The sequence below is a fragment of the Culex pipiens genome, chromosome 1, assembly GCF_016801865.2.
Source record: "Culex pipiens pallens isolate TS chromosome 1, TS_CPP_V2, whole genome shotgun sequence".
In the NCBI taxonomy this organism is placed as follows: domain Eukaryota; kingdom Metazoa; phylum Arthropoda; class Insecta; order Diptera; family Culicidae; genus Culex; species Culex pipiens.
In genome coordinates this window covers 11,897,185-11,922,207 of record NC_068937.1, presented here as the reverse complement: position 1 = coordinate 11,922,207, position 25,023 = coordinate 11,897,185, and the positions used below count along the sequence as shown (strand labels likewise).

Genomic DNA, 25,023 nt, shown 5'->3' with positions numbered 1-25,023 from the left:
ACTGAAATTCAAATGTGATGCTTTGTTTCGAAATGTTGAAGCGAAAGGTATCACAAAAGGCTTTATAGATCAACTGTTAATATGCACAAATCGAACACTCTCTCTCAGACCCACACACCATCGCGCACGTGTCCTGACCACGTGGCATGCTCGGTGAGGAAGTGGAAATTTCCAACAAAACCCCGCTCCAATCCTGCACTCCCGATAACGGTATGAACTTTGAACAAATCTTGTTGGCCGTCCGATTTGGCCGAGGTCACGCCGAATTTGGCCTTGAGTCCAAAAAAAAACTCATTTCATTTTGTTTTTATTGGTATAAAATTAGATTTTATTACAAAAACTTGTATACAAAACGTGAACGTGGTACAAAAATGGAAATAAAACAAAAAAACCAAACTACTCGAAACAAAACGTATAGAAAAAAAATGAAATGGTGTTGGTGTGCGACGGTGGCGCCGCCACCGTGTCGTTCTGGGAACCTCGTGGTTTGTGTCCTGGATGGTGCACCGTCGCGCCATCTGAATCTCAAAATTCGATGTGTTTTTTTTATCCCTAACAGCTATGACATAGATTTCACACGTGATTATCCGAATACATTCTTAGCCATTAAGTGTTTTTAAATGTTGTGGTTCGACGATGATTTCTGTGTATAAATAAGCCGGCTTAGCACTCTAGGCGTCTTTGTTTCTGTAGAGTTACAATAGTTTAAACATATTTTGTAAACATTTAATAATAAACAAAGTTGAGATTTCATTCTCGTTGGTCAAAATTCGATACAGTAACTTAATCGCGGAACGTAAAGACGGCGTCGAAGAAGAACAGCACCCCGTTGACGATGGCCAGCGAACCCTTGGAGATGGCGAGCCGGCGACGTTCCGTCTTGAAGCCGCTCTCCCAGGCCTGCAGCACCAGCACGCCGGACGCGATGAACATGGCGCAGCCGATCAGGCTGAAGAAGATGTCGATTTTCTTGTTGATGGGGGTGCCCATCAGGTAGCCTAAAATGAGTTTAATTTTTGTTACAAAATTTATTTTTTTAATATAAAAGTGAAACTCACCAGCAAAAAGACCAATCAGGATCACGCTGAAACCGACGAAGGTTCCGGCCACCAGCATGATGGTCAGCTCATCGCTTTCGCCCAAACTCTTGTAGTGCAGCACCGCGCAGCTGATGGTGACGGCCTGTAATGAGAAATGGACGAAAATTACGTTTAAAATTATTGCCTTTTAAATGGATATTAAAATTAAAGTTTATAATATCGTCTATTAAAATGTTTTTCAATTGAATAGCAGAATTTTCAGATGTCTGCTAAATACTGCCCACTGCTTATTGCCTTCTGTCTACTGTCTTCTACCTTTTGCCTACTGCCTTCTGCCTACTGCCTTCTGCCTACTGCCTTCTGCCTACTGCCTTCTGCCTACTGTCTACTGTCTACTGTCTACTGTCTACTGTCTACTGTCTACTGTCTACTGTCTACTGTCTACTGTCTACTGTATACTGTCTACTTCTACTGTCTACTGTCTACTGTCTACTGTCTACTGTCTACTGTCTACTGTCTACTGTCTACTGTCTACTGTCTACTGTCTACTGTCTACTGTCTACTGTCTACTGTCTACTGTCTACTGTCTACTGTCTACTGTCTACTGTCTACTGTCTACTGTCTACTGTCTACTGTCTACTGTCTACTGTCTACTGTCTACTGTCTACTGTCTACTGTCTACTGTCTACTGTCTACTGTCTACTGTCTACTGTCTACTGTCTACTGTCTAATGTCTACTGTCTACTGTCTACTGTCTACTGTCTACTGTCTACTGTCTACTGTCTACTGTCTACTGTCTACTGTCTACTGTCTACTGATTACTGATTACTGACTACTACCTTCTGCTTTCGGCCCACTGACTACTGACTTCTGATCTGCTTTCTGCCTTCTGCTTTCTGCCTTCTGCTTTCTGCCTTCTGCATTCTGCCTCCTGCTTTCTGCTTACTTTCTACTGATTAATGACTACTGACTTCTGACTACTGACTACAGACTACTGATCAAAATGACCAAAATAAACTAACCAAAATGACAAAATTGACAAAATTGACAAAATTGACAAAATTGACAAAATTGACAAAATTGACAAAATTGACAAAATTGACAAAATTGACAAAATTGACAAAATTGACAAAATTGACAAAATTGACAAAATTGACAAAATTGACAAAATTGACAAAATTGTCAAAATTGTCAAAATTGACAAAATTGACAAAATTGACAAAATTGACAAAATTGACAAAATTGACAAAATTGACAAAATTGACAAAATTGACAAAATTGACAAAATTGACAAAATTGACAAAATTGACAAAATTGACAAAATTGACAAAATTGACAAAATTGACAAAATTGACAAAATTGACAAAATTGACAAAATTGACAAAATTGACAAAATTGACAAAATTGACAAAATTGACAAAATTGACAAAATTGACAAAATTGACAAAATTGACAAAATTGACAAAATTGACAAAATTGATAAAAATTACTGCTGCCTTCTGCTTTCTGCCTTCTTAATTCTGCCACTTGGTTTCTGCTTACTGTCTACTGATTAATGACTACTGACTTCTGACTACTAACTACTGACTACTGACTACTGACTACTGACTACTGACTACTGACTACTGACTACTGACTACTGACTACTGACTACTGACTACTGACTACTGACTACTGACTACTGACTACTGACTACTGACTACTGACTACTGACTACTGACTACTGACTACTGACTACTGACTACTGACTACTGACTACTGACTACTGACTACTGACTACTGACTACTGACTACTGACTACTGACTACTGACTACTGACTACTGACTACTGACTACTGACTACTGACTACTGACTTCTGAATACTGCCTACTGCCTACTGCCTACTGCCTACTGCTTATTGCCTACTGCTTACTGCCTACTGCTTACTGCCTACTGACATCTGATTACTGACTACTGCATTCTGTTTTCAACCTTCTGCCTGTCTACTGATTAATAACTAATGACTACTAACTACTGACTACTGCCTGCTGCATTTTTTCTTCTGCTTTTTGCAAACTGCCAAAACGAAAATTTCGTCAATTTAGTAAAAGTCGTGATTATGTCCTAAATATAAAATTCAAAATTTTTAGGTCACGAATCTATTCAAATTGTTTCGCCTCCCAAATTTCTATTCCAATACCTCACGACTTCAAACGGGGCATGGTCACGCCCTAACGATCGCCATTATTTGTGGAATTCGAACCAAGTTCGAACGGACAAACAACATTTGGCGTGGCAAAAAAACTGTCCGCCCCGTACGTGAACTGTTTACCAACAGAGATGATGTTTACAAAATATTTCCCCTTTTGCTTGTTTTGAGCCCGACGCTGACAACCCGGAGAAAGAAGATCGATGCGAATTATACATCACGGTTCTTTTAATAGAATCTACGACGATCAACCTTGGAGGGTGCATAACTCCAGAACAATATATAAATTTCTACAATATTAATTCGACTATTAACATGCAGAGGGCGTCGTCGACGCCGTGGTCGTTACGTCACTTTTGCAAAACACGCTATTGCTACCTACTTTTGCTCGGAAATATTTATATTATGAATATTTTTGTCGTGCGTGTCGAGCTTGCAGATGATCGAACGATGAGATCACACTCTCGAGCGGATGGCCTCCGGAAATGTGCGGCGAGATGATCTATCGGTGGCAGATTGTGCGCGGCGAAGGTATGAGGTCATGACATTTGAAGGTTAGCGAACCCTCGGTTGACTTGAAGAAGTTGCGGCAGAACATAGGCAGAAATTTGCAGATTTTAGTCGGCATTTGGCAGTTTTCAGTGGGCAGTTGGCAGATGTAGGTCGACAGTTGTCAATTTTCAGTCAGCAGTCGGCAGTTTTCAAACGGCAGTTAACTGTTTTCAATGGGCAGTTGGATTTTTTTTTTCAATAGGCAGATGGCAGTCACCAGTTGACAGTTTTCAGTGGTCAGTTGGCATCATAAGTAGGCAGTTTTCATTGGGAATTGGGCAGATTCGGCAATTGGCAGTTTTCAATCTGCAGTTGGTATTTCGTCGCTTGTGTCCTATCTTTTTACAGCAGACGTGTCACAAGATAGCACACAAGCGACGATTTGTCAAACGACAATTGGCAATTTTCAGTCCGCAATTAACTGTTTTCATTGAGCAGTTGGCTTTTTTCAGTAGGCAGTTGGCAGTTTTCAGTGATCAGTTGGTATTTGAAGTAGGCAGTTTTCATTGGGAATTGGGCAGATTCGACAATTGGCAGTTTTCAATCTGCAGTTGGTATTTGTCAAACGACAATTAGCAATTTTCAGTCCGCAGTTAACTAGTTTTCATTGGTCAGTTGGCTTTTTTCAGTAGGCAGTTGGCAGTTTTCAGTCACCAGTTGACAGTTTACAGTGGTCAGTTGGCATTTTAAGTAGGTAGTTGGCAGTTTTCATTGGTAATTTGGCAGATTTAAGTCAACAGTTGTCAGTTTTAAGTCAGCAATCGACAGTCTTTAAACGGCAATTGGCAGTTCTCAGTCCGCAATTAACTGTTTTCAATGTGCAGTTGGCTTTTTCAGCAGGCAGTTGGCAGTTTTCAGTGGGCAGTTGGCATTTTTCAGTAGGCAGTTCGCAGTTTTATGTTTTATTTGATTTGAATAGTATTCAAGATAGTATTTAAATATTAATATTTAAGTATTATCTGTCAATTGTCAACAAGCCACATTTAAGTTTAATTTGAGAATAACTTCAATCAAGATGTGACTGAGGAGGGTTAACAAAGCAGTGCATAATGTATAAATAAATATATAGCACACAGAGTTAATCGCTCAACCAGACTGAGTGTGAGAGAGAGAGAGAGCAAGATAACGCCTGCTAGTACAAGCGATTAACTGCCTCAACAATCATCGTTTTGTGGTTCAGTTTCAACGCTTCGTATCACATATCTCGCTTGAGCCTTGACCTAATGACAGCTCATCAGAACAAAAAATGCGTCCAGAAGCCTGTAGAAGATAGGTCCCACGGGATCCTGAAAGCATCGCCAGTCAGTCATCTTGTTTTCCTTTGAAACGATGATGTCATGTTGACATCATCAGCGTTGTTGTGGTTTCACTCTAGATTTGCCAACGTTGTGGGATGATGCTCCTCTTAAATTTTGCAAAGTGAGCTAAGGAATTCGTCTCGCGGGCGCAATTTAGAGCAATTGACATTCCTTTCAAAAATTAGTGACATAACCTCCAGAGTTGACAATTGTGCGCCTTAATTAATGCTTTGTTATGGGCTATTTTCGTCCAAATAAGTTTGGAAGCAACAGTGTTCCTAACCTCAACCTCTTAGGAGTGGCAGACGTTGTCGCAGAAGAATGATGTTGCCGCCATTTGGGCGCCAACGCTCATTTCCGTCATGGCCACCCATTAGGGTTATTATTTGTCTTCCTTCTGGGTTTAGTACCAATTTCCGGAAGTAATGTGTGTGCAAGTGTGTGTGATAGTTTTATGTTTGTTCACGGTGGAGTTTTTGGAATGGTAAGAACCGTCAGCGAAGCTTGACCTTAAGAAATTCTAACCTTTAGCTTGTCAAATTCATACAAGACCATTTACAATTTTATTTAAAAGTTTTCTTCCTCAATGTTGACCTCAAAATGATCAAAATGATCAAAATGATCAAAATGAACAAAATGATCAAAATGATCAAAATGATCAAAATGATCAAAATGATCAAAATGATCAAAATGATCAAAATGATCAAAATGATCAAAATGATCAAAATGATCAAAATGATCAAAATGATCAAAATGATCAAAATGATCAAAATGATCAAAATGATCAAAATGATCAAAATGATCAAAATGATCAAAATGATCAAAATGATCAAAATGATCAAAATGATCAAAATGATCAAAATTGACAAAATTGACAACATTTACAAAATTGACAAAATTGACAAAATTGACAAAATTGACAAAATTGACAAAATTGACAAAATTGACAAAATTGACAAAATTGACAAAATTGACAAAATTGAAAAAAATGACAAAATTGACAAAATTGACAAAATTGACAAAATTCTCGATTAAGTTTTCAAAAGGTCCTATCTGCATAGGAAACCCATGAGGGATAGGTTGTTTTGAAAATTTAATCTAGAATTGACAAAATTGACAAAATTGACAAAATTGACAAAATTGACAAAATTAACAAAATTGACAAAATTGACAAAATTGACAAAATTAACAAAATTGACAAAATTGACAAAATTGACAAAATTGACAAAATTGACAAAATTGACAAAATTGACAAAATTGAAAAAAATTGACAAAATTGACAAAATTGACAAAATTGACAAAATTGACAAAATTGACAAAATTGACAAAATTGACAAAATTGACAAAATTGACAAAATTGACAAAATTGACAAAATTGACAAAATTGACAAAATTGACAAAATTGACAAAATTGACAAAATTGACAAAATTGACAAAATTGACAAAATTGACAAAATTGACAAAATTGACAAAATTGACAAAATTGACAAAATTGACAAAATTGACAAAATTGACAAAATTGACATAATTGACAAAATTGACAAAATTGACAAAATTGACAAAATTGACAAAATTGACAAAATTGACAAAATTGACAAAATTGACAAAATTGAAAAAATTGACAAAATTGACAAAATTGACAAAATTGACAAAATTGACAAAATTGACAAAATTGACAAAATTGACAAAATTGACAAAATTGACAAAATTGACAAAATTGACAAAATTGACAAAATTGACAAAATTGACAAAATTGACAAAATTTACAAAATTGACAAAATTGACAAAATTGACAAAATTGACAAAATTGACAAAATTGACAAAATTGACAAAATTGACAAAATTGACAAAATTGACAAAATTGACAAAATTGACAAAATTGACAAAATTGACAAAATTGACAAAATTGACAAAATTGACAAAATTGACAAAATTGACAAAATTGACAAAATTGACAAAATTGACAAAATTGACAAAATTGACAAAATTGACAAAATTGACAAAATTGACAAAATTGACAAAATTGACAAAATTGACAAAATTGACAAAATTGACAAAATTGACAAAATTGACAAAATTGACAAAATTGACAAAATTGACAAAATTGACAAAATTGACAAAATTGACAAAATTGACAAAATTGACAAAATTGACAAAATTGACAAAATTGACAAAATTGACAAAATTGACAAAATTGACAAAATTGACAAAATTGACAAAATTGACAAAATTGACAATATTGACAAAATTGACAAAATTGACAAAATTGACAAAATTGACAAAATTGACAAAATTGACAAAATTGACAAAATTGACAAAATTGACAAAATTGACAAAATTGACAAAATTGACAAAATTGACAAAATTGACAAAATTGACAAAATTGACAAAATTGACAAAATTGACAAAATTGACAAAATTGACAAAATTGACAAAATTGACAAAATTGACAAAATTGACAAAATTGACAAAATTGACAAAATTGACAAAATTGACAAAATTGACAAAATTGACAAAATTGACAAAATTGACAAAATTGACAAAATTGACAAAATTGACCAAATTGACAAAATTGACAATTTTGACAAAATTGACAAAATTTACGAAATTTACAAAATTGACAAAATTTACGAAATTTACAAAATTTACAAAATTTACAAAATTGACAAAATTTACGAAATTTACAAAATTTACAAAATTTACAAAATTTACAAAATTGGGTTCTAGAGCACTAAAACTTCTTAGCATGGAGGCTCCCAACGGTATTGCTTAAAGGAGGTATTAGACTACGGCAAATAAAATTCTAAAATAAACAGAGTGGACAAACAAGGCCAAGGGTTAGAGCACCATATTTCTACTGTTGCTATTTTTATTAACTGCTCACTCCAGGGTTCGCCCAAGTGTCGATCATTCCGCTTCTTAGTTTATTTGTTTAGTGTATAGTTTTTGCAGCTGAGGCTTCCCCCTAGCAGAAGTAGTGTGTCTCTCGCGATGACTGATTGATTGCACAAATAGCACTTTGTCTTAGTCATCGCCGTTCGTTCGATTTACAAGGTTTCTGGTAAGAATTGTTGACTAATTTATAAGTTATTTAATATTTAGTTTTTTTTAATAATTACAATTTTCAAAATGGAGTCTACTTTAAACAACATTAGGAATCTCAAAAAAGCAATAAATTATCAGTTTGATCCAAAATCATGCCACTCAAATTGACAATCGCTATCAGCTCAGTCTGCCAAAACCGCAAACAGCTCAGTGACACTATTTAAACGCCAAAGTTCACTTTCGCAACCAACCGGCCGGGGCCAATCAACCTTAATGCTATCGGGCTAATATTTGGTTATCGGGACTCCACCCCAGACCACTACTGCACAGCAGTGTCGAACGGATATGGCATTGTTTGTATTTGCAGTCATAACCGCGGTTGGTCTTATCAACAAAGTGTTCGAGTTTGATGCCTCGTGGCAAAATTGAAAAAAAAACAAACGATTTTGATTGGGGAAGGTGTTTCTAATTGGCACTTAAAAAAATACTTATTAAAAAATAAAAAATAAACTTACCAGCTCCAGGAACTTCACCAGCGACAATCGACTAACGGCCATTTTTGACGGTTTCTTCTTCTTCTTTTTCCACAAAAATCCGTGGAAAAGTTGCGTAAATTCCAAAAATATCACCGTCCCCGAAAAAAACACGACTTCAAAACTTCAACAGATGGCTTGGCGCGTGTGGGTTGAGACACGGTGTCGCACTCTCTGGGGTAGTAAAAAACAGCAGTAAAACGCACCGAAAACAGTGTTGTGTGGTGGGGAAAGGAAGAGCACTTTGTTGGCACGACTGAACAAACCGACGGTTGGCGAGACACTGACTGACGCGACGCCGATTGCGATCGATGTCGGTGGCTGGCTCTTGAAAGTGAGAATGGTTGAGCTCAGCAAAAAAAAAAAAGTTTGAGTAGAATGAAGTTGGGTGGTTGGTTTTCTTGGATGAATGGGGAAGGAAGTGCACTGGATTGCAAATTTTGTCAATTTATTTTAGGCTGGAGTTTTTTTATTGTCTTTAATTTTATCTGCAAATAGTTTTTTGGTCACTCTTAAAAAAAAAATTCAATTAATTATACCTTTTTTTAAACGTAAGAAACAAAACAAATACTATCAACGTTTTTTTTCAAGTTTTCACCTGCCAGTGTCACGATGTCAGAGTACGAAACGGAATCACTTTTACGACGCTGCTTCTGAGAAGCAGGATCGCCAGAGCCAGGGCAGCCATAAGTGACAAAGAATGATTTCATTCAGTTAAGGTGCTTGGTCAATTCTAGGAATTGGCGTTGGATTTGTGAGATAAGATTTAGGCTAGATAATTGTATCTGTTTTGCCAACTTTGTTTGGTGACCATCCAAATTTGTAAACCATCTTTTAGGCCGACTTGACTTGACTTGACTTAAGCCGAGGGACAAAAGCTTTTAAAAAAATTGCAACAACCTTAAATTCGTTTGTTTTTAGTTAGAGAGTGTGCAAGATAATAAGTTGCTAAAAACACTTGATTTTATCATTACATAAACTTATGTCGCCAAATTAAAATTTGTTCATTGTTGTTAAGCATCTCTTTAGCATATTTTATTGCTCAACTGGAAAGTTTCCAAAAATCTTTTTTCATGAATAAGAAACTCATTGATTGATATTGTTGCAAATTAAATTTAAGCTAAAAAACAATTTCTTCTCGAGAAGTTGGAAAATTGCACTTCAAATTATCCATTAATTTTAAATTGCATTTTTTAGAATTGAAATTGATATAATAGTTTCCTAATTATCAGGAGTTGAAAGACGTATGACACTGAGAGAAACATTTAAAAAAAATTAACTGCTGCCTGCAGCGATGGAATAATCATCATCAAAAGAAAATCATTGGACGTTCATCAAGAGAAAAAATCCAAAAGGAGCATGGCCCTCCTCTCTCGCGCACGAAAGATCGGTAAAAAGAATCTAAAAAAATCATCATCTTGATTATTCGGCGGAACATCTTTTTCACTACTACACTTGCTAGTGTAATGTCACACGTCGAAAAACGACCTGTTACATTTTGTAGATGGGCAATGTGTGTAACCAAAGTGAAATAAATATTTTTTAGTGGTGCTGACAAGGAAATTCACAAAAAATCATCAGCAAATTGATTTTCTTGGAGAATTTCGGGAGCGATTTTCTTTTGCGTGATTTGCCTCCTCTCTCTTTCGTGGGTGAAGAAAGTTCGCTAGCGAATTTGATTTTTTTGCGATTATTCCATCCCTGGCTACCTGTAAGTCGATTAAATAAGTAAAAAAGACAAATTGCAGGAAATTTCCATACCCTTTAATCTATTCCCTCATAACATATCATGTTTCAGAAAAAAATACCAAAAATGGCTTTGACTTGAAAACGGCAAACTTTATCAAAAAGTATTTTTTAGTCATGTTCGATTGCACATCAGGAGCAACATTTGAAAAGGGCGTATACGCATTTTGACAGCTGAAACTAATTTGCATATTTTAATACAACAGTTAACTATTGAACAATCCCCTCAGTGTTAAAAGGTAGCCGTAAAGGTCACCTTTTGTATATCATTTTAAGTGTTGTAGAAAAAATATTTATTATCTCGAGATTTGCAAAATACTTCCAGCTGTAAAAATGCTTATCCATCCTTTTCTCGTTTTGCTCTAGATATAATATACTACAGTAATAACTTTTTAGATATTGTTTGTCAATATTTTTGATTTTCCAAATCTTCAATTTATTTCAATAATTTATTGCTTTACTGCCAGACTATGCGCCACTCACAACTCTTGCGCAAAAGGTACTTTTTAGTCCCTTTTCTAAGTAAGTTCAGCATCAACACTTCCCGTGCTCCTAATCCTTATTCCTCTCCCGGTGTATGGTGGAGATGGGAGCGGCCGGCAATGGATGGCTTTCATGGTGCTACATTAGGGTGTAATATCAAAATCGATTTTCCAGCACAGCATTATTTTAGTTCCTTTTGGGGTCCTAAACAACTCCCCAAAGTTTGGAAACGATTGGTTTAGTCCTCATTTTGCGCAAAGCGATTCAATTTTCCATACAAATTTGTATGGGAAAAATCATTTTTTTGAATTATGATATTTAAAAAATCCAAGTTTCACGCTATACCAAAACCGGATTCATATTCGGATGCTCTGGAATGTGTTCTACAACTTTCCCGAAGAGAGTATGGTGCTAACTTGCTCCTAAAAGAAGATACAGCGTCCTCAAAACTCGTCTAAAACGTGATTTTCGATCAAAAAACACGTTTTAGACGAGTTTTGAACACGCTGTATCTTTTTATAGGAGCAAGTTAGCACCATACTCTCTTCGGAAAAGTTGTAGAGCACATTCCAGAGCATCCGAATATGAATCCGGTTTTAGTATAGCGTGAAACTTGGATTATTTAAATATCATAATTCAAAAAAATGATTTTTCCCATACAAATTTGTATGGAAAATTGAACTGTTTTGCGCAAAGTGGGGACTTAACCAATCGTTACCAAACTTTGGGGAGTTGTTAAGGACCCTATAAGGAACCAAAGAGTTGCTGTGCTAGCTAAATTTGGAGAACTTTATTTTTTTCCATACAACCATATTACACCCTAGTGCTACATGTCCTGTACTGGTAGAATTGGTTTTAATTCCCTCTAATCAATTCCTAAGCAACCTGGGCTGGACAATTATCACACATACATGACGAGATCCAGTCTGCAACCCGCTAAGATCACCATCTCCATGTGAATGCGAATGCGAATGAATAGTTCTTGGAATAGAAATAAAAATAAGTTTAAATTGGTTTATTTTATTTATTTACAGCTAAGATTGGAATGTTTTGTTTTTTTCTTAATAAATGTTTTTATATGTTTTTTTTTTATATTTAGCAAATTTCTTTTTGATAAATTAGAAAAAAACTAATTTCTTAAAATGCTAACCTAATTTTCCTAAATAAATTTTCTAACTGTAGAATACTTAATTAGGTTCATCCGTAGAAGTTTTAAAAAATGGCGTAATCTTGGAAGTCCATTCCACAAGTCTTGCTCTAGTGACAGATTGGATTGAGTGAGAGTAGTATAGTATATAAAATTGCTGAAATTGTTGCTATCGCAACGTAAAAAATGAAAGTTAGTAGTAAGGGAGTGTTCTTTTATTACGTAACGCAGAATTTTTTTTGGACCCCCCCCTCGTAACAGACTTTTCATACAAATTTTAAAATTGTTGTATGGAGCGTAACACAGCCAACCCCCTTCCTCCCCAACTGCGTTACGTAATAAAAGAAGGCTTCCTAAAACACTTTGAAATTATTTTTTTTATTCTAATTTGTATTCTTTGCTGTCATGTATCTCAGTATCTCTTTGTACGATTTGTATAGTCAAAAAATGAAAATTACGGATAATTTTCCCAGCCGCCTATTTTTTAAAGATATATACTTGTAAAGTGCTTATTTTATCTAAAATTTTCCCTTTAATGGCTACAAGTTGAAACGATGCATTTAATCGAAAAAAATGATTTTTTAAATTCTTGGATTACAAATGACATGCAATTTTTAAATTTGGGTTTTTAAGATTTTTGGACCACATTTTCTCTATTTTTGAACAATATTTTTTGTTCCGTGTCTTAGGCCGTTTCAAATATTTTTTCAAACTTAAAGTCGCCCCCTCTTCAAAATCGGCCTAAAAAATCGGGGGGAAAAATATTGTTTCATACAATTTCAAAGTTACATTTTAAGTAGACTTGTAATCATTTGGGCCACGACTTTGGACAGAGTTTATGAACATAAAGTTCAAAAAATATTTGCTACGGCCTTAGTAAAAAAAAGTTGCCCATATTTATCTCCAGCTCCCAAAACGAACATTTAAAGAATAACCTCAAATTTGCCAAAGACAACGAATGGTTAAAAAATCATTTCATAAGATATCAATTTATAAAAATTAACATACAACATGGCGTTTGTAAAATATACTCAAATAGAAAAAAGTAGTAGTTTATGCAACAAGTTGCAAAAAAAGGTTTTTTTCATCACGAGTCGTACATTTATCCAACGAGGTATAAATACGACGAGTGCTGAAAAAATCAAGTTTTGCAACGAGTTCCATACAACATTTTTTGCAATTCCGAAAAACTTCCATTGAGTGAAATTTTGAGTCAAATTTTCATGTATTTTGTCAATAAATCGTTTAAATCAAAAAAATGTTGAAAAGTGTTACTTTTCGAAACAAGTGCTGAAAAGTTCAACTTTTCAGCACCCATTTCAGTGCTGAAAAGTAGAACTTTTCAGCATTTATTTTGAAAAGTGTTGCTATTCGATTCTGTTATTTTTGGTACAGAAAAGTAGGCTATTTCGTCGTTCAAGAATGACAGAAAAAGTAAGTAGTTTCACGACGGAATTGCAAAAAAACTTTTTCAGAACCCTCTGTTGGGTGTGAACCGACGCCATGATCACATCTCCAGACGCTTTTGTGACGACGCAATTTTTATTTGCCGAAGAAAACCGACGCCACGTTTTTCTTTTCTTTGTCACAGTTATCGTAAAATTGAGGAGAGAATATCGTTAGGAGAGAGAGTTCACGACCTTTGTTTACATCTAAATAGAGAAAGAGGGAAATAAAAGAAAATTTTAAGAGTTAGTAATTCTCAAATGAAAATCAGTTTATATTTTAAACAATCAGCTAATTTATTGACGTTAAATAAATTGTATTCTCGTTTTCGCAGCATGTCATGACCGTCGAAGCGGGACGCCCGATTTCCGCCAAAGTAGTGAGGCTTCGAGCGCGCGCTTCTCTGCCGCGCTACTACGTCATAATTTTGTTTTTGTTTACCCTTGGATTTCGGGGGGGCTTCGGCGGCGGCGTTCATGTTGCCGGTGTGCGTTGCCGCACAAAACAAAACCGGTTTTCGCGTTTTACGCCTGTTGCGCGAGTCTCTTTCGTGTATTTTTTTAGTTTTTATTTATTTATTTCGCACATGACGCACCCTTTTTCTGTCAAGCGATGAGCGAATCCAAAGTTTTGATGGTTGTAATTTAGTATTCATCGATTCGTTCTGAAGAGTGATCTCATCAGATTTGCTTCAGAGTGCGATAATGACGACCAAGTGACGGAATCAATTTAGATTACTCACTCGATTAACATTTCTGTTGCTGATGATTCCTAGGACCACCCTAGTCGGGGTAGAACGCGCACACACAGGGTTTCACGGTCAATGTTAGGTTATGTTTGCCAAGTTTGCTGTATTCTGCGGTGTGAAGGTTAACCGGACTGACAGCTATGGCCAGGCCCGGCAAGTTCAGGTCGTGTTGTTGTTGTTTACTGCCAACTTACTTGTTGAGGTGGAAGGAACTCTGCCTGCGGCAGGTTAGAATTGAGGTTAGGATTTCAAAAATGTCAGTTTTTTTTTGCTCTACCTCATCAAAGTAACCATTAGGAGGAGATGTTAAGGCAATGTTAAGAACCTACTTTGACCTTTTACGTGAACTAACCGGGGTTTGTTCTATGTTTATGGGTTGCTTAGATTTATGGTTTTAGAAAACAATTAGCTTTTTTTTTATTGAATTCCTCATAATTAGTCAACCGAACGTTAAGACGTAAAGTTTTTTTTGCAAATTTACTTAAAAATATCGTCAAAATTAAACCTTGTCTCCTTGACAAACCTAACCTAACCTAAAACAATTAAAGCGAGTGACTCACAATGGACACAGAGCTCGTAAAAAATCCAATTCCTAATAAAAACGCGATTCCTTGCGAATCCGCTGCGTGCTTGTCATAAAAATGGTCGCAATTATTAATGCCGTGTGAGTAATTTGCAATGGCCGCAATAGTTAGTGGGGGTCCACCTACTGGGCCACGCGACCTTCGGTGGCCAAACATTTAATGAGCTTTTGGCGCGGGCGTTGATTAGCCAAAGGTTGATCTACTTGAAGATGTTTGGGCGAATTGATTGCCGAAAATCCGCGGGGTGTCATCAGAATATCTCACGAAAATTGGTTGCATGCTGATTGAGGTTATTTTGAGCTGGAGGTTTTTTTTTGTATTTTGAAAAAGGAAATCTTACCTTTTTCCCTGTACATTTAAGAAATTTATTGTATTTTTATGTACTAAATAACAAGATTTTCCAAAATATTTGTGAAAGATAATATTCATAATTTAAGCATGCCATGAAGGAAAGGCAGTTTGCACTGCTTTTGGCGCCAAGCCGTTTTTCGAGCTGATAGCTCGATTCAAGCAGTTGCAGCTTTAGCTATCCTCCGCTAGATGGCAGCATTAGTTATGCCCTGAAAGTTTCATAGCGCTGTTCAGAAGGGCTATGAAAAGCTTAAAATTATTATCTTGTTTACATGAGAAATATTTTTTTTGTCGATCTTATGTACAATGATTTTTTATTTATTTATTCAAAGAAAATCGAGAATATTATTTGGATATTTTTATTTGCAATCCTCTAAAGCTATTTTTTTCGTGAAGGAGGTTCAAGATTCACAATCAATTTTCAATTTTCAATTTTCAATTTTCAATTTTCAATTTTCAATTTTCAATTTTCAATTTTCAATTTTCAATTTTCAATTTTCAATTTTCAATTTTCAATTTTCAATTTTCAATTTTCAATTTTCAATTTTCAATTTTCAATTTTCAATTTTCAATTTTCAATTTTCAATTTTCAATTTTCAATTTTCAATTTTCAATTCTCAATTCTCAATTCTCAATTCTCAATTCTCAATTCTCAATTCTCAATTCTCAATTCTCAATTCTCAATTCTCAATTCTCAATTCTCAATTCTCAATTCTCAATTCTCAATTCTCAATTCTCAAATCTCAATTCTATCAACTCGTATGGTTTTTTTTTCAGATCATGTTTTGACTATTTGTGCTTTTTCCTTTTTTCTTTAAAGAAAAATCATAAAAAATATTTTTAAAGCGTTTAAAAAATAGTTTGAAAATTACTCGAATTTTTTTTAAGATAATATTAAATTACCTTTTTTAACGTTTAAATATTTTTGGTTTTTTAAAATAGTGATAAAATTTTGACTCAAAAAAGCCAATATCAAATTTTAGTTCTATCTTCTAAAACTCTTCTGAAAATTTATGCTCTTTCTTCTAAAACTCTTCTGAAAATAAAAACAATACTGAATTTTTAAATTGAGTTGGTGAGAGTAAATTATTATTATAAATCAAATTAATGTCTAAACCCCCACCAAAAGGACAAAAATCCTGTCACGTAGATCCCTATCTAGTTCATGTCCTGCGACCAACATATTGATGATAAATAGAGCGCAAATCCTCCGCGGCCCAGTGGCATCTCAGTGCGCCAAATTTGTGCAAAATCCCTTTAGCTGAGCATTTATGGCCGTGAGTGTCTGTGTTTATAAAGAGGGGGAGCAAGGACACTGTTTACAACAAATTTGGGGATTTGATGTTTACAGTGAAACATGAATAATTGAACTTTTTTTTAAATCTGTTTTTATTGAGCATGAGCATGAGCACCCAAGCAGCAATTACTGTTGCCAAGCCTTATTTGCAACTAATTCAAAACAATCCAAAATTGCTGTGGCAACATTTACGCAACACTTCTGGAGACAAAAAAAGCGCACTGCAACGAAGCGATTGGCAACAATCGTCAGATAGTTGTAAATGTGTTACAGCAACGTTTCTGATGCACTGTAGAAAAACCATGGTGTTGCAACAATGTGACAAATATATTGCAAATTTGTCACCATATTGCTGAAAATTTGGGTTGCTTGAAATGAAACGTGCAACCAAAATGGTTTCAAGCGCAACAAACTTGTAATTAATTTCTAAATAAAAATGTTTCCACTTTTGTATCGCTGCAAAACAAAAATGGATAAGTCTTGAAAAAATGATCGCACATTATTTTTCGTTCCCAACAAAGAAAATCAGTTTTGTTGAATGTATAGAAGGTTTTTTCTATTGCCATTTCAAATTTACCGAGTAAAATTGCATTCTACTCATAATTATTTCATGCGCCATCAAACTTGTTAAAATTTGTTATCTATTTTTGAACCAAACCAAAGGCAAAATTAAAAAAAAGTTAGCTGATATATGTAAAAAGTGTCTGAGTTCTTATTCAAGCTACTCAGAATGTCGATTATCATGCCAAAATTATAAAAAGTTGGATTAAATAGCTGTAAATTGATTATTAAAGTCATTCTTTACTTTCACCATCATGGCGCTTCGTATGTGCAGGGTTGTATTAAGGAACTAAGGAAATGAGCTATAAGAAAATGATTGTTATTAAATTCTTTTTCATTAGGAACTAAGGGTAAATTAAAATATGTACCGTCATCTGGGGTAAAACGGGACAAATAGGGTGAATTGGGACAGATGTTGTAGCCTTCACAGCAAAAAATCCGATGGTAAAATCGCATGCAAAAGCATGCACATCACCTTCGTCAAAATAAACACTTAATATTACACGCTGCATGTACAATTTTTGCAAACACAAAAAAAAAAGTTGCAACCGACGGGATTCAAACCCAGCACCATCAGTGAGGACTGGCACCTTAGCCCGCTCGGCCATCAGACCGATGTATAATGGAGAGGATAAACGTATATATGAGCTTGACATTTCGGTCAAGTAGGTTTCCCATACTGATGGGCTACATATTTCAGGGTGTAATATTACACAGAATTTCATAAAATAATGCAAAAAATATTTTACACCCAGGCATTTTACACGCAACTGGATTACTACTTTTTTAGCTGTGTTGTGAATGCATAATATTAGGGTATTTTTGGTTAATTTCGTATAGAACGGTCACAAAACAACCAATATAGTGTATCGTTTTTCAAACTTCAAGCTTTTAAGTGCTCTACAAACTGCTGTCCCTATTCAGACTGTAGTCCCGATTCGTCCCAGTTAACAGTATCATAAATCACTATGCGCAGAGTGAGGACTAAACCAATTGTTCTCAAACATTGGGGAGTTGTTTAGGACACCAAAAGGAACTGAAAAATTGCTGTGCTTACTAAATTTGGACAACTTTGTTTTTCCAAACAACCATATTACACCCTATTGCCCCACCTTCCTTGAATATCTGGGCATGCTAGTGCTTTAGGGAGTATTTGGTCAAAATAATCTTTTTGCAACAGTGGTCCACATCGCAAATTTGTATACGGAGCGGCCGTGGCTGACTGGTTACGGTGTTCGCTTTCTAAGCGAACGGTCCTGGGTTCGATTCCCATCTGCTCCCAACGAGAAAGTATAGGAAATATTAATCTTGAAACTCTGAACATGAACGAAAAATCAAAGTCGCCCGAGTCGGGGTTCGATGCCCCGTCCTTTGGATTGGTAAGCAAAAATGCTAACCACTAGGCCATCACGGCTTGGTGAGCAATGACTGGAATTAGGAATACTGTTACTATCAAACTATATACGCACTGGGTCCTTGTCCATTTGACAAGGGTTCGGAAGTTCTAAATAACGTTTGAACCCGATTGGTGCAAACGTTCTTCAGGGCGGGGCTTGTCGATAAAAGCTAAAGTACCTCGCGCTCGGCTAGCCAGCGTAGAAATGGGTCACCGAAGCTCGGCAGAGCTAACACCTTCCAAATGCCTATGCTAGTTATTTGCATGTATAGAATATAGATCTAAAAATACATGGAAACAACTCAATTTGTAAGAAGTGGCCGCGTGGTCCCGTTTGGTTGGTTGCACACACACACACAGTGGTCCACATCGCAAATTTGTATGAAAATTAATTGTCCAAACATGAGTCTGTTCTTCAGCTAAGTTGTATTGATAAGAGTTGTTGAAAATAGGAAAAAACAACTTTTGGCTTTGTTGAGATAAGAGTGGTTCACGATTACCCTATGTTTTATAAAATCTAACTTTTCAGGATTACTTTTGTATTTTTTTCTCTCCTACACATTTGTTGGGCCTGCCGATTTAAGTAACTTTGTCGAAGACACCATAATTTTATTTCAACTTAGGTATTGAATGACAAATCAAACCTGTTTCAAATGGTTCTGATCAAATAAGGCCTGCATTCAATGGGAGAGGGTTTTTTTTTCCTCTAAAATCTGCATCTTTCGTTGTCCTGACGCAAAGAAAAGGTTGCTAAAAACTCAAAATCCAACCAATTCCCTTATTTCAAGGAGCACAAGGTTCGTTTTTCAAATTGTGACAATGTGTAGAATAGCAAAAGTACGATAAAATTTAACATGCTCAACTGTACCGCTAATTTTGGTGTGCTTTTAAAAAGTCTTGTTTCAGATGTTGTCCCGTCACGCTACATTTTTATTTCGTGGGAAGTACTGGTACAACATTGATCAATTTACATGACATTTCTATCTAGAAAAATCAGTTATTTCTTCAAATATATATATATATATATTAAAAAAACATTGGTGGGTTCCTTCTATGGTTTTACAGCTACAGCAAAACGCAGGAAAATCATTTTTCGAATTTTTGAAGCCAATTAATTGGTCCAATAACAAAGGTTTATCGTTCATCCCTCCCAATTACGTCCCTGTTATCAGTGTCTTGCGAACCTTCGTGGTGAACGGACACTAGAGCTGCGGTATTTTTTACTACCTAAGCTCAGAGTTATTTCAAACAAAATTCACAGTCTTTTTAAAGACTACCTGAGTTACTTTCCAAAATTCTAAACAGTCTTTTCAAGACTAACCCCACCTGAAATTTTGCTGTATTTTACAAACGAAGCCATCTTTTTAAGAGAACTTTGCTTGCAAAATGCGTCAAAACAAAGGTAAACGCAAATCTTCTGAAGATTTGATCGTTACGTCGGTGAAGCGTTTGAACGCTAAACCGGCTAACGGAAACAGAAAAAGAAAACAGCCTCATCCGAGGTCTGATTCTGATTCTGAAAGTGAGGTTAATCCTCCAATCCCATTGGCAAATAGTTTCGGTGTTTTATCCGAAACTGTTGACAAGGATCCTTCTCCTCGTACTGAGCCTTCTGCCGTCGAGAAACGAGTAAAGGCTCCGCCAATTGTAGTGACTTCCATCTCCGATTTGGCCAGCTTTCGAACGCAACTGAAGAATTGCAAGGAAACTTGCAATTTGAAGGTTTCGTTCCAGCTTGGTCGAAGAGGAGAATGTCGCTTGTTGACGGAATCTTTACAAGATCACCAAACTTTTGTTGGTTATTTGAAAAACCACAAACACAATTTCTACACGTATGAGACCAAGAATGCTCGCCCATTCAAGGCGGTCCTGAAAGGTCTCTCCAACGACTTGTCGGTGGATGAGATCAAAAACGAACTTAAGGTGTTGCTTGGCTTTGCCCCATCCCAAGTAATACCAATGAAGAAAAAATCAAACGGGAATATTTCTCGCTTTGGTTTGACTTCACAATTTTATCTGATTCATTTCAACAGAAATGAAATCAACAATTTGAAACTTTTGGACAAAGTTCAGTTTTTGTTCCATGTACGGGTAAAGTGGGAGCATTTTAAGAAACATGGCGGTAATGGCCAGAATCTGACCCAGTGCCGGCGTTGCCAGGCATTCGGTCACGGTACTGATCATTGCGCCATGGTTCCAAAATGCATGGTTTGCGGGGATTCTTCTCACGACAAGGACAATTGTCCCGTGAAAGAAGTCACCCAATTTAAATGTGCAAATTGTGGTGGAAATCACAAATCAAATTTCTGGGATTGCCCCATCAGAAAAAAGGTTTTGGATTCTCGTGCTAAGCATCAGCCGAAATCCAAACCGAAATTTTCTCAAAGTCAGGTTGTACCTGCATCTTTAAATCAAACGTTCGTGCTGTCTCACTCGAACAATACCCCTACCATGGAAAAGTTAGGTAACAGCAATGGCATTTCTTATGCCAACGTCGTTTCGGGTTCGGGTTCATCCACGAATTTTAAATCCTCTACCAATTTTCAAATTGGGCAGGTACCTCAAATTTCATTTGAAAATTTTTCTGCTGGCAACGCTTTGGGATCTTCTGATCTCGGCGATGTTACGTTTGAAAAAATGTCTTTTTTGCAAAACTCACTGTTTGGTTTGATTCAAACAATGAGTAATGCTACATCCATGATGGAAGCTATCCAGATTGGATTAAAATTTGCGAATGATGTTGTTCTTACCCTGAAGTTTAATCATGGATCTAAGTAATTCCATCAATATTATGAATTTTAATGCTCGCTCTTTGAAAGCGAAAGAAAATGAATTTTTCAACTTTTTACGAGTTCATAACGTGCATGTTGCTGTTATAACCGAAACATTTTTAAAAACTGGCACTTATTTGAAAAGTGATCCAGATTATAAAGTTATAACCAATAACAGAATGAATCGAAATGGCGGTGGAGTTGCAATAGTTATCCACCGTAGTATGACTTATAGTACGTTACGTGACTTTAAGTTAAAAGTTATTGAAAGTTTGGGCATTGAACTTGAAACTTCTTTTGGGAAAATTATGATTGCAGCTGCATATTTGCCTTTCCAATGCACTGGGGAAAATAAAAATTATTTCAAAGGGGATTTGAATAAACTTACTCGGCATAGATCTCGATTTTTGATCATCGGTGATTTTAATGCCAAACACCAATCTTGGAATAATTCAAAAGTAAATTCCAATGGTAAAATTCTATTCAGAGATTGCACTTCAGGTCTTTATTCGGTTTTATATCCGAATGGGCCAACTTGCTTTTCTTCTGTTAGAAATCCATCAACAATTGATTTGGTTTTGACAAATCAAAGTCAGTATTGTGGTCCTTTAGTGACTCATGCTGATTTTGATTCTGATCACCTTCCAGTAACTTTTTCACTTTCTCATGAAGCAGTTACCAGGCCCAATAGTTCTGTGTTTAATTATCACAAAGCTAATTGGGACAGGTATCAGCATCATATTGAGAATAATTTAAATCATGATTTTGTTTTAGAAACCAAAGCTGATATTGATTCAGCCTTGGAATCTTTAACTAATGCAATTTTGGATGCAAGGAATATTGCTATTCCTAAAGTCCAAGTCAAATTTGACTCTCCCATTATTGATGACGATCTTCAGCTTCTGATTCGTCTGAAAAATGTTCGCCGAAGACAGTATCAACGTTCTCGTGATCCTGCACTGAAGCGAATTCAAAAAGATTTGCAAAAGGTTATTGACCACAGATTCACTCTCCTGCGAAATGAAAAGTTCGCAAGAGATGTCGAACAAATTAAACCTTATTCCAAACCTTTTTGGAAACTTTCAAAGGTTCTTAAGAAACCTCAGAAACCAATCCCTTCTTTAAAAGATGGTGATAATATTTTATTAACTAATGGGGAGAAAGTTCAAAAACTTGCTCAGCAGTTTGAGAGTGCTCATAATTTCAACTTAAATTTTCTGAGTCCTATTGAAAATCAAATTTCAATAGAATTTCAGAATATTGTTGAACAACAGTTTTCATCAGATGATGTTTTTAAAACGGATCTGAATGAAATAAAATCTATTATCAAAAAGTTTAAAAATATGAAAGCCCCTGGTGAGGATGGCATTTTTTACATTTTAATTAAAAAATTACCTGAAGCAACTTTAAGTAGCTTGGTCAAAATTTGCAACAAATGTTTTGATTTGGCATATTTTCCCAGTAGTTGGAAAAATGCCAAAGTAATTCCGATTTTAAAACCGGATAAAAATCCTGCTGAAGCCTCAAGCTATCGGCCCATTAGTTTGCTTTCATCTATTAGTAAATTATTCGAAAGAATAATTCTTAATAGAATGATGACACACATTAATGAAAATTCAATTTTTGCTGATGAGCAGTTTGGATTTCGCCTTGGGCATTCAACTACTCATCAGTTGTTGAGAGTTTCAAATTTGATTCAAAGCAACAAATCTGAGGGCTATTCTACTGGCGCTGCTCTTCTAGACATAGAAAAAGCATTTGACAGTGTTTGGCATAAAGGTTTGATTGCGAAATTAAAAAGGTTTAATTTTCCGATTTATATCGTGAAAATTATTCAAAATTATTTGACGGATCGTACTCTGCAGGTATGTTATCAGAATAGCAAATCTGATCAACTACCTGTACGTGCCGGCGTCCCTCAAGGAAGCATTTTGGGTCCAATTTTATACAATATTTTTACTTCTGACTTGCCGGATTTGCCCCCAGGATGTCAGAAATCACTTTTTGCTGATGATACAAGCATCTCCGCCAAAGGTAGAAGCCTTCGTGTCATCACAAGAAGATTACAAAAAAGCTTGGATATTTTCAATTCTTATTTGAAAGAATGGAAAATTACTCCAAATGCTGCAAAAACTCAACTTATTATTTTCCCTCACAAACCAAGGGCTGATTTTCTTAAACCAAAAAGTCATCACATTATAAAGATGAATGAGGTAAATTTAAAGTGGGAGGATAAAGTGAAATATCTTGGACTTGCTTTTGACAAAAACCTGACTTACAAGGATCACATTGAAAGTATCCAGGTTAAATGTAACAAATATATTAAATGTTTGTATCCACTTATAAACAGGAACTCTAGACTTTGTCTCAAGAATAAACTGTTAATTTATAAACAAATTTTCAGACCTGCCATGCTTTATGCTGTGCCGATCTGGACAAGCTGTTGCTTAACCAGGAAGAAAAAACTTCAGAGGATTCAGAACAAAATTCTGAAAATGATTCTGAAACTTCCTCCCTGGTTCAGCACCAGTGAACTTCATCAATTAGCCGAAGTTGACACTTTGGATGTTATGTCCAATAAGATAATTGATGCATTTCGACAAAAATCATTGCAGTCTTCAGCTGCATTGATCCGCTCTTTATATAGTTTATAAGTTAGTTTTAAGGTATCCCTTTTCCCTTTTGTACATGTAGGACCTCCTACATTTGAAATCACTGAATAGCGAAAGCTAAATATTTCATGAATAAATGAAAGTTGCTAGTATTTAAAATTGAGGTGAAAAGTCATCGATTGTGATTGGACACTCAATAATATTTTAACTGAATGAATGTACATGGAAGAGAAAATCAAAATAAATATATATTAAAAAAAAAAAAAAAAAAAACGTCCCTGTTATTTGCCGTCCCAACAAATAATCAAAATATTTGCTGTATTCAGATAATGTAGCAAAAACGTTTCAGATATGTTGCAAACACTTCAAGCTTTCTTTTGTTTTGTGTAATGTAGTGGTAACATAATGGCAACATAAATTTCACATTTTTTTTGGTAATGTTATTTTAACGTTGTATTTATGTTTCCACCGTAACCATCCAGCTCCTGCAAATTTGCTTTGTGCTAGAGCTGTCAAACAAAACAAATTGAAAAAGTCAACCACAAGGTGTATACAACCAGACATAGAAATACAAAAATTGTCGTGTTTTAGACTAGTTTCTTTGTAGGTTTCATGTTACTTTTATTCGAAATATAGAAAATTATCATATATTCATAGTTTGCCTCTGGTTTACAAATGCAGCTCGCGGTAATCAACCAATTTCAAACGTTGTTCCTCCAGTGCAGATTTCACAACGAAAAAGTGCATCTGCCGGTTAGGTCGGCTTCGCTTCTCTTTCCGGACGTTGTGCTGTCCTAACTGATCCTGTTCCTGTTTTGGAACCGGTTCTTAATCTTCGGTTCCGGTATGCTCCGGGAACCTCTGTTTTTCTGCTGCTTGGTAATCTATCCGATGGGGAATGAATGGTCCATTCCTTCCTCGTCATTCCGAGCGTTTTTCAGTTTCTTCCTTGCATTGCGACGCTGGGCTTTGCAACGGCCCGTACTGAAAGATTCCTTTCTGGAGGAAACTCAATACACAAATGAAACTTTCCGGTTGGAAAAATATAAAAAAAATTCAATCATTTTTCTTCTCAAGCTTTCGACTAAAACTCTGCTTTTTTAAATAATGTTATATTTTTGTTGCAAAAACGTTGCAATAGCTATTATTTCAAGAGCATTTGTTTTCGAGTCTAAAACGATGCTTCACTGAGGAAACGTGGCTGAAACATAGTTGTGACATATT

At 35.5% G+C, this 25,023-nt stretch overlaps 1 protein-coding gene across 1 annotated transcript; it reads right to left on the bottom strand.

The window, feature by feature from the left end:
• Nucleotides 1–294: 294 nt before the first annotated feature.
• LOC120431444 (uncharacterized) lies at nt 295–8,927 on the bottom strand. The gene is made up of 3 exons (XM_039596565.2): nt 8,640–8,927; nt 1,059–1,182; nt 295–998 (listed from the first exon to the last, which is right to left on the bottom strand). Exons 1-3 carry the CDS (start codon nt 8,679–8,681, stop codon nt 784–786), a joined length of 381 nt encoding a protein of 126 aa, XP_039452499.1. The 5' UTR covers nt 8,682–8,927; the 3' UTR covers nt 295–783.
• Nucleotides 8,928–25,023: the final 16,096 nt, after the last annotated feature.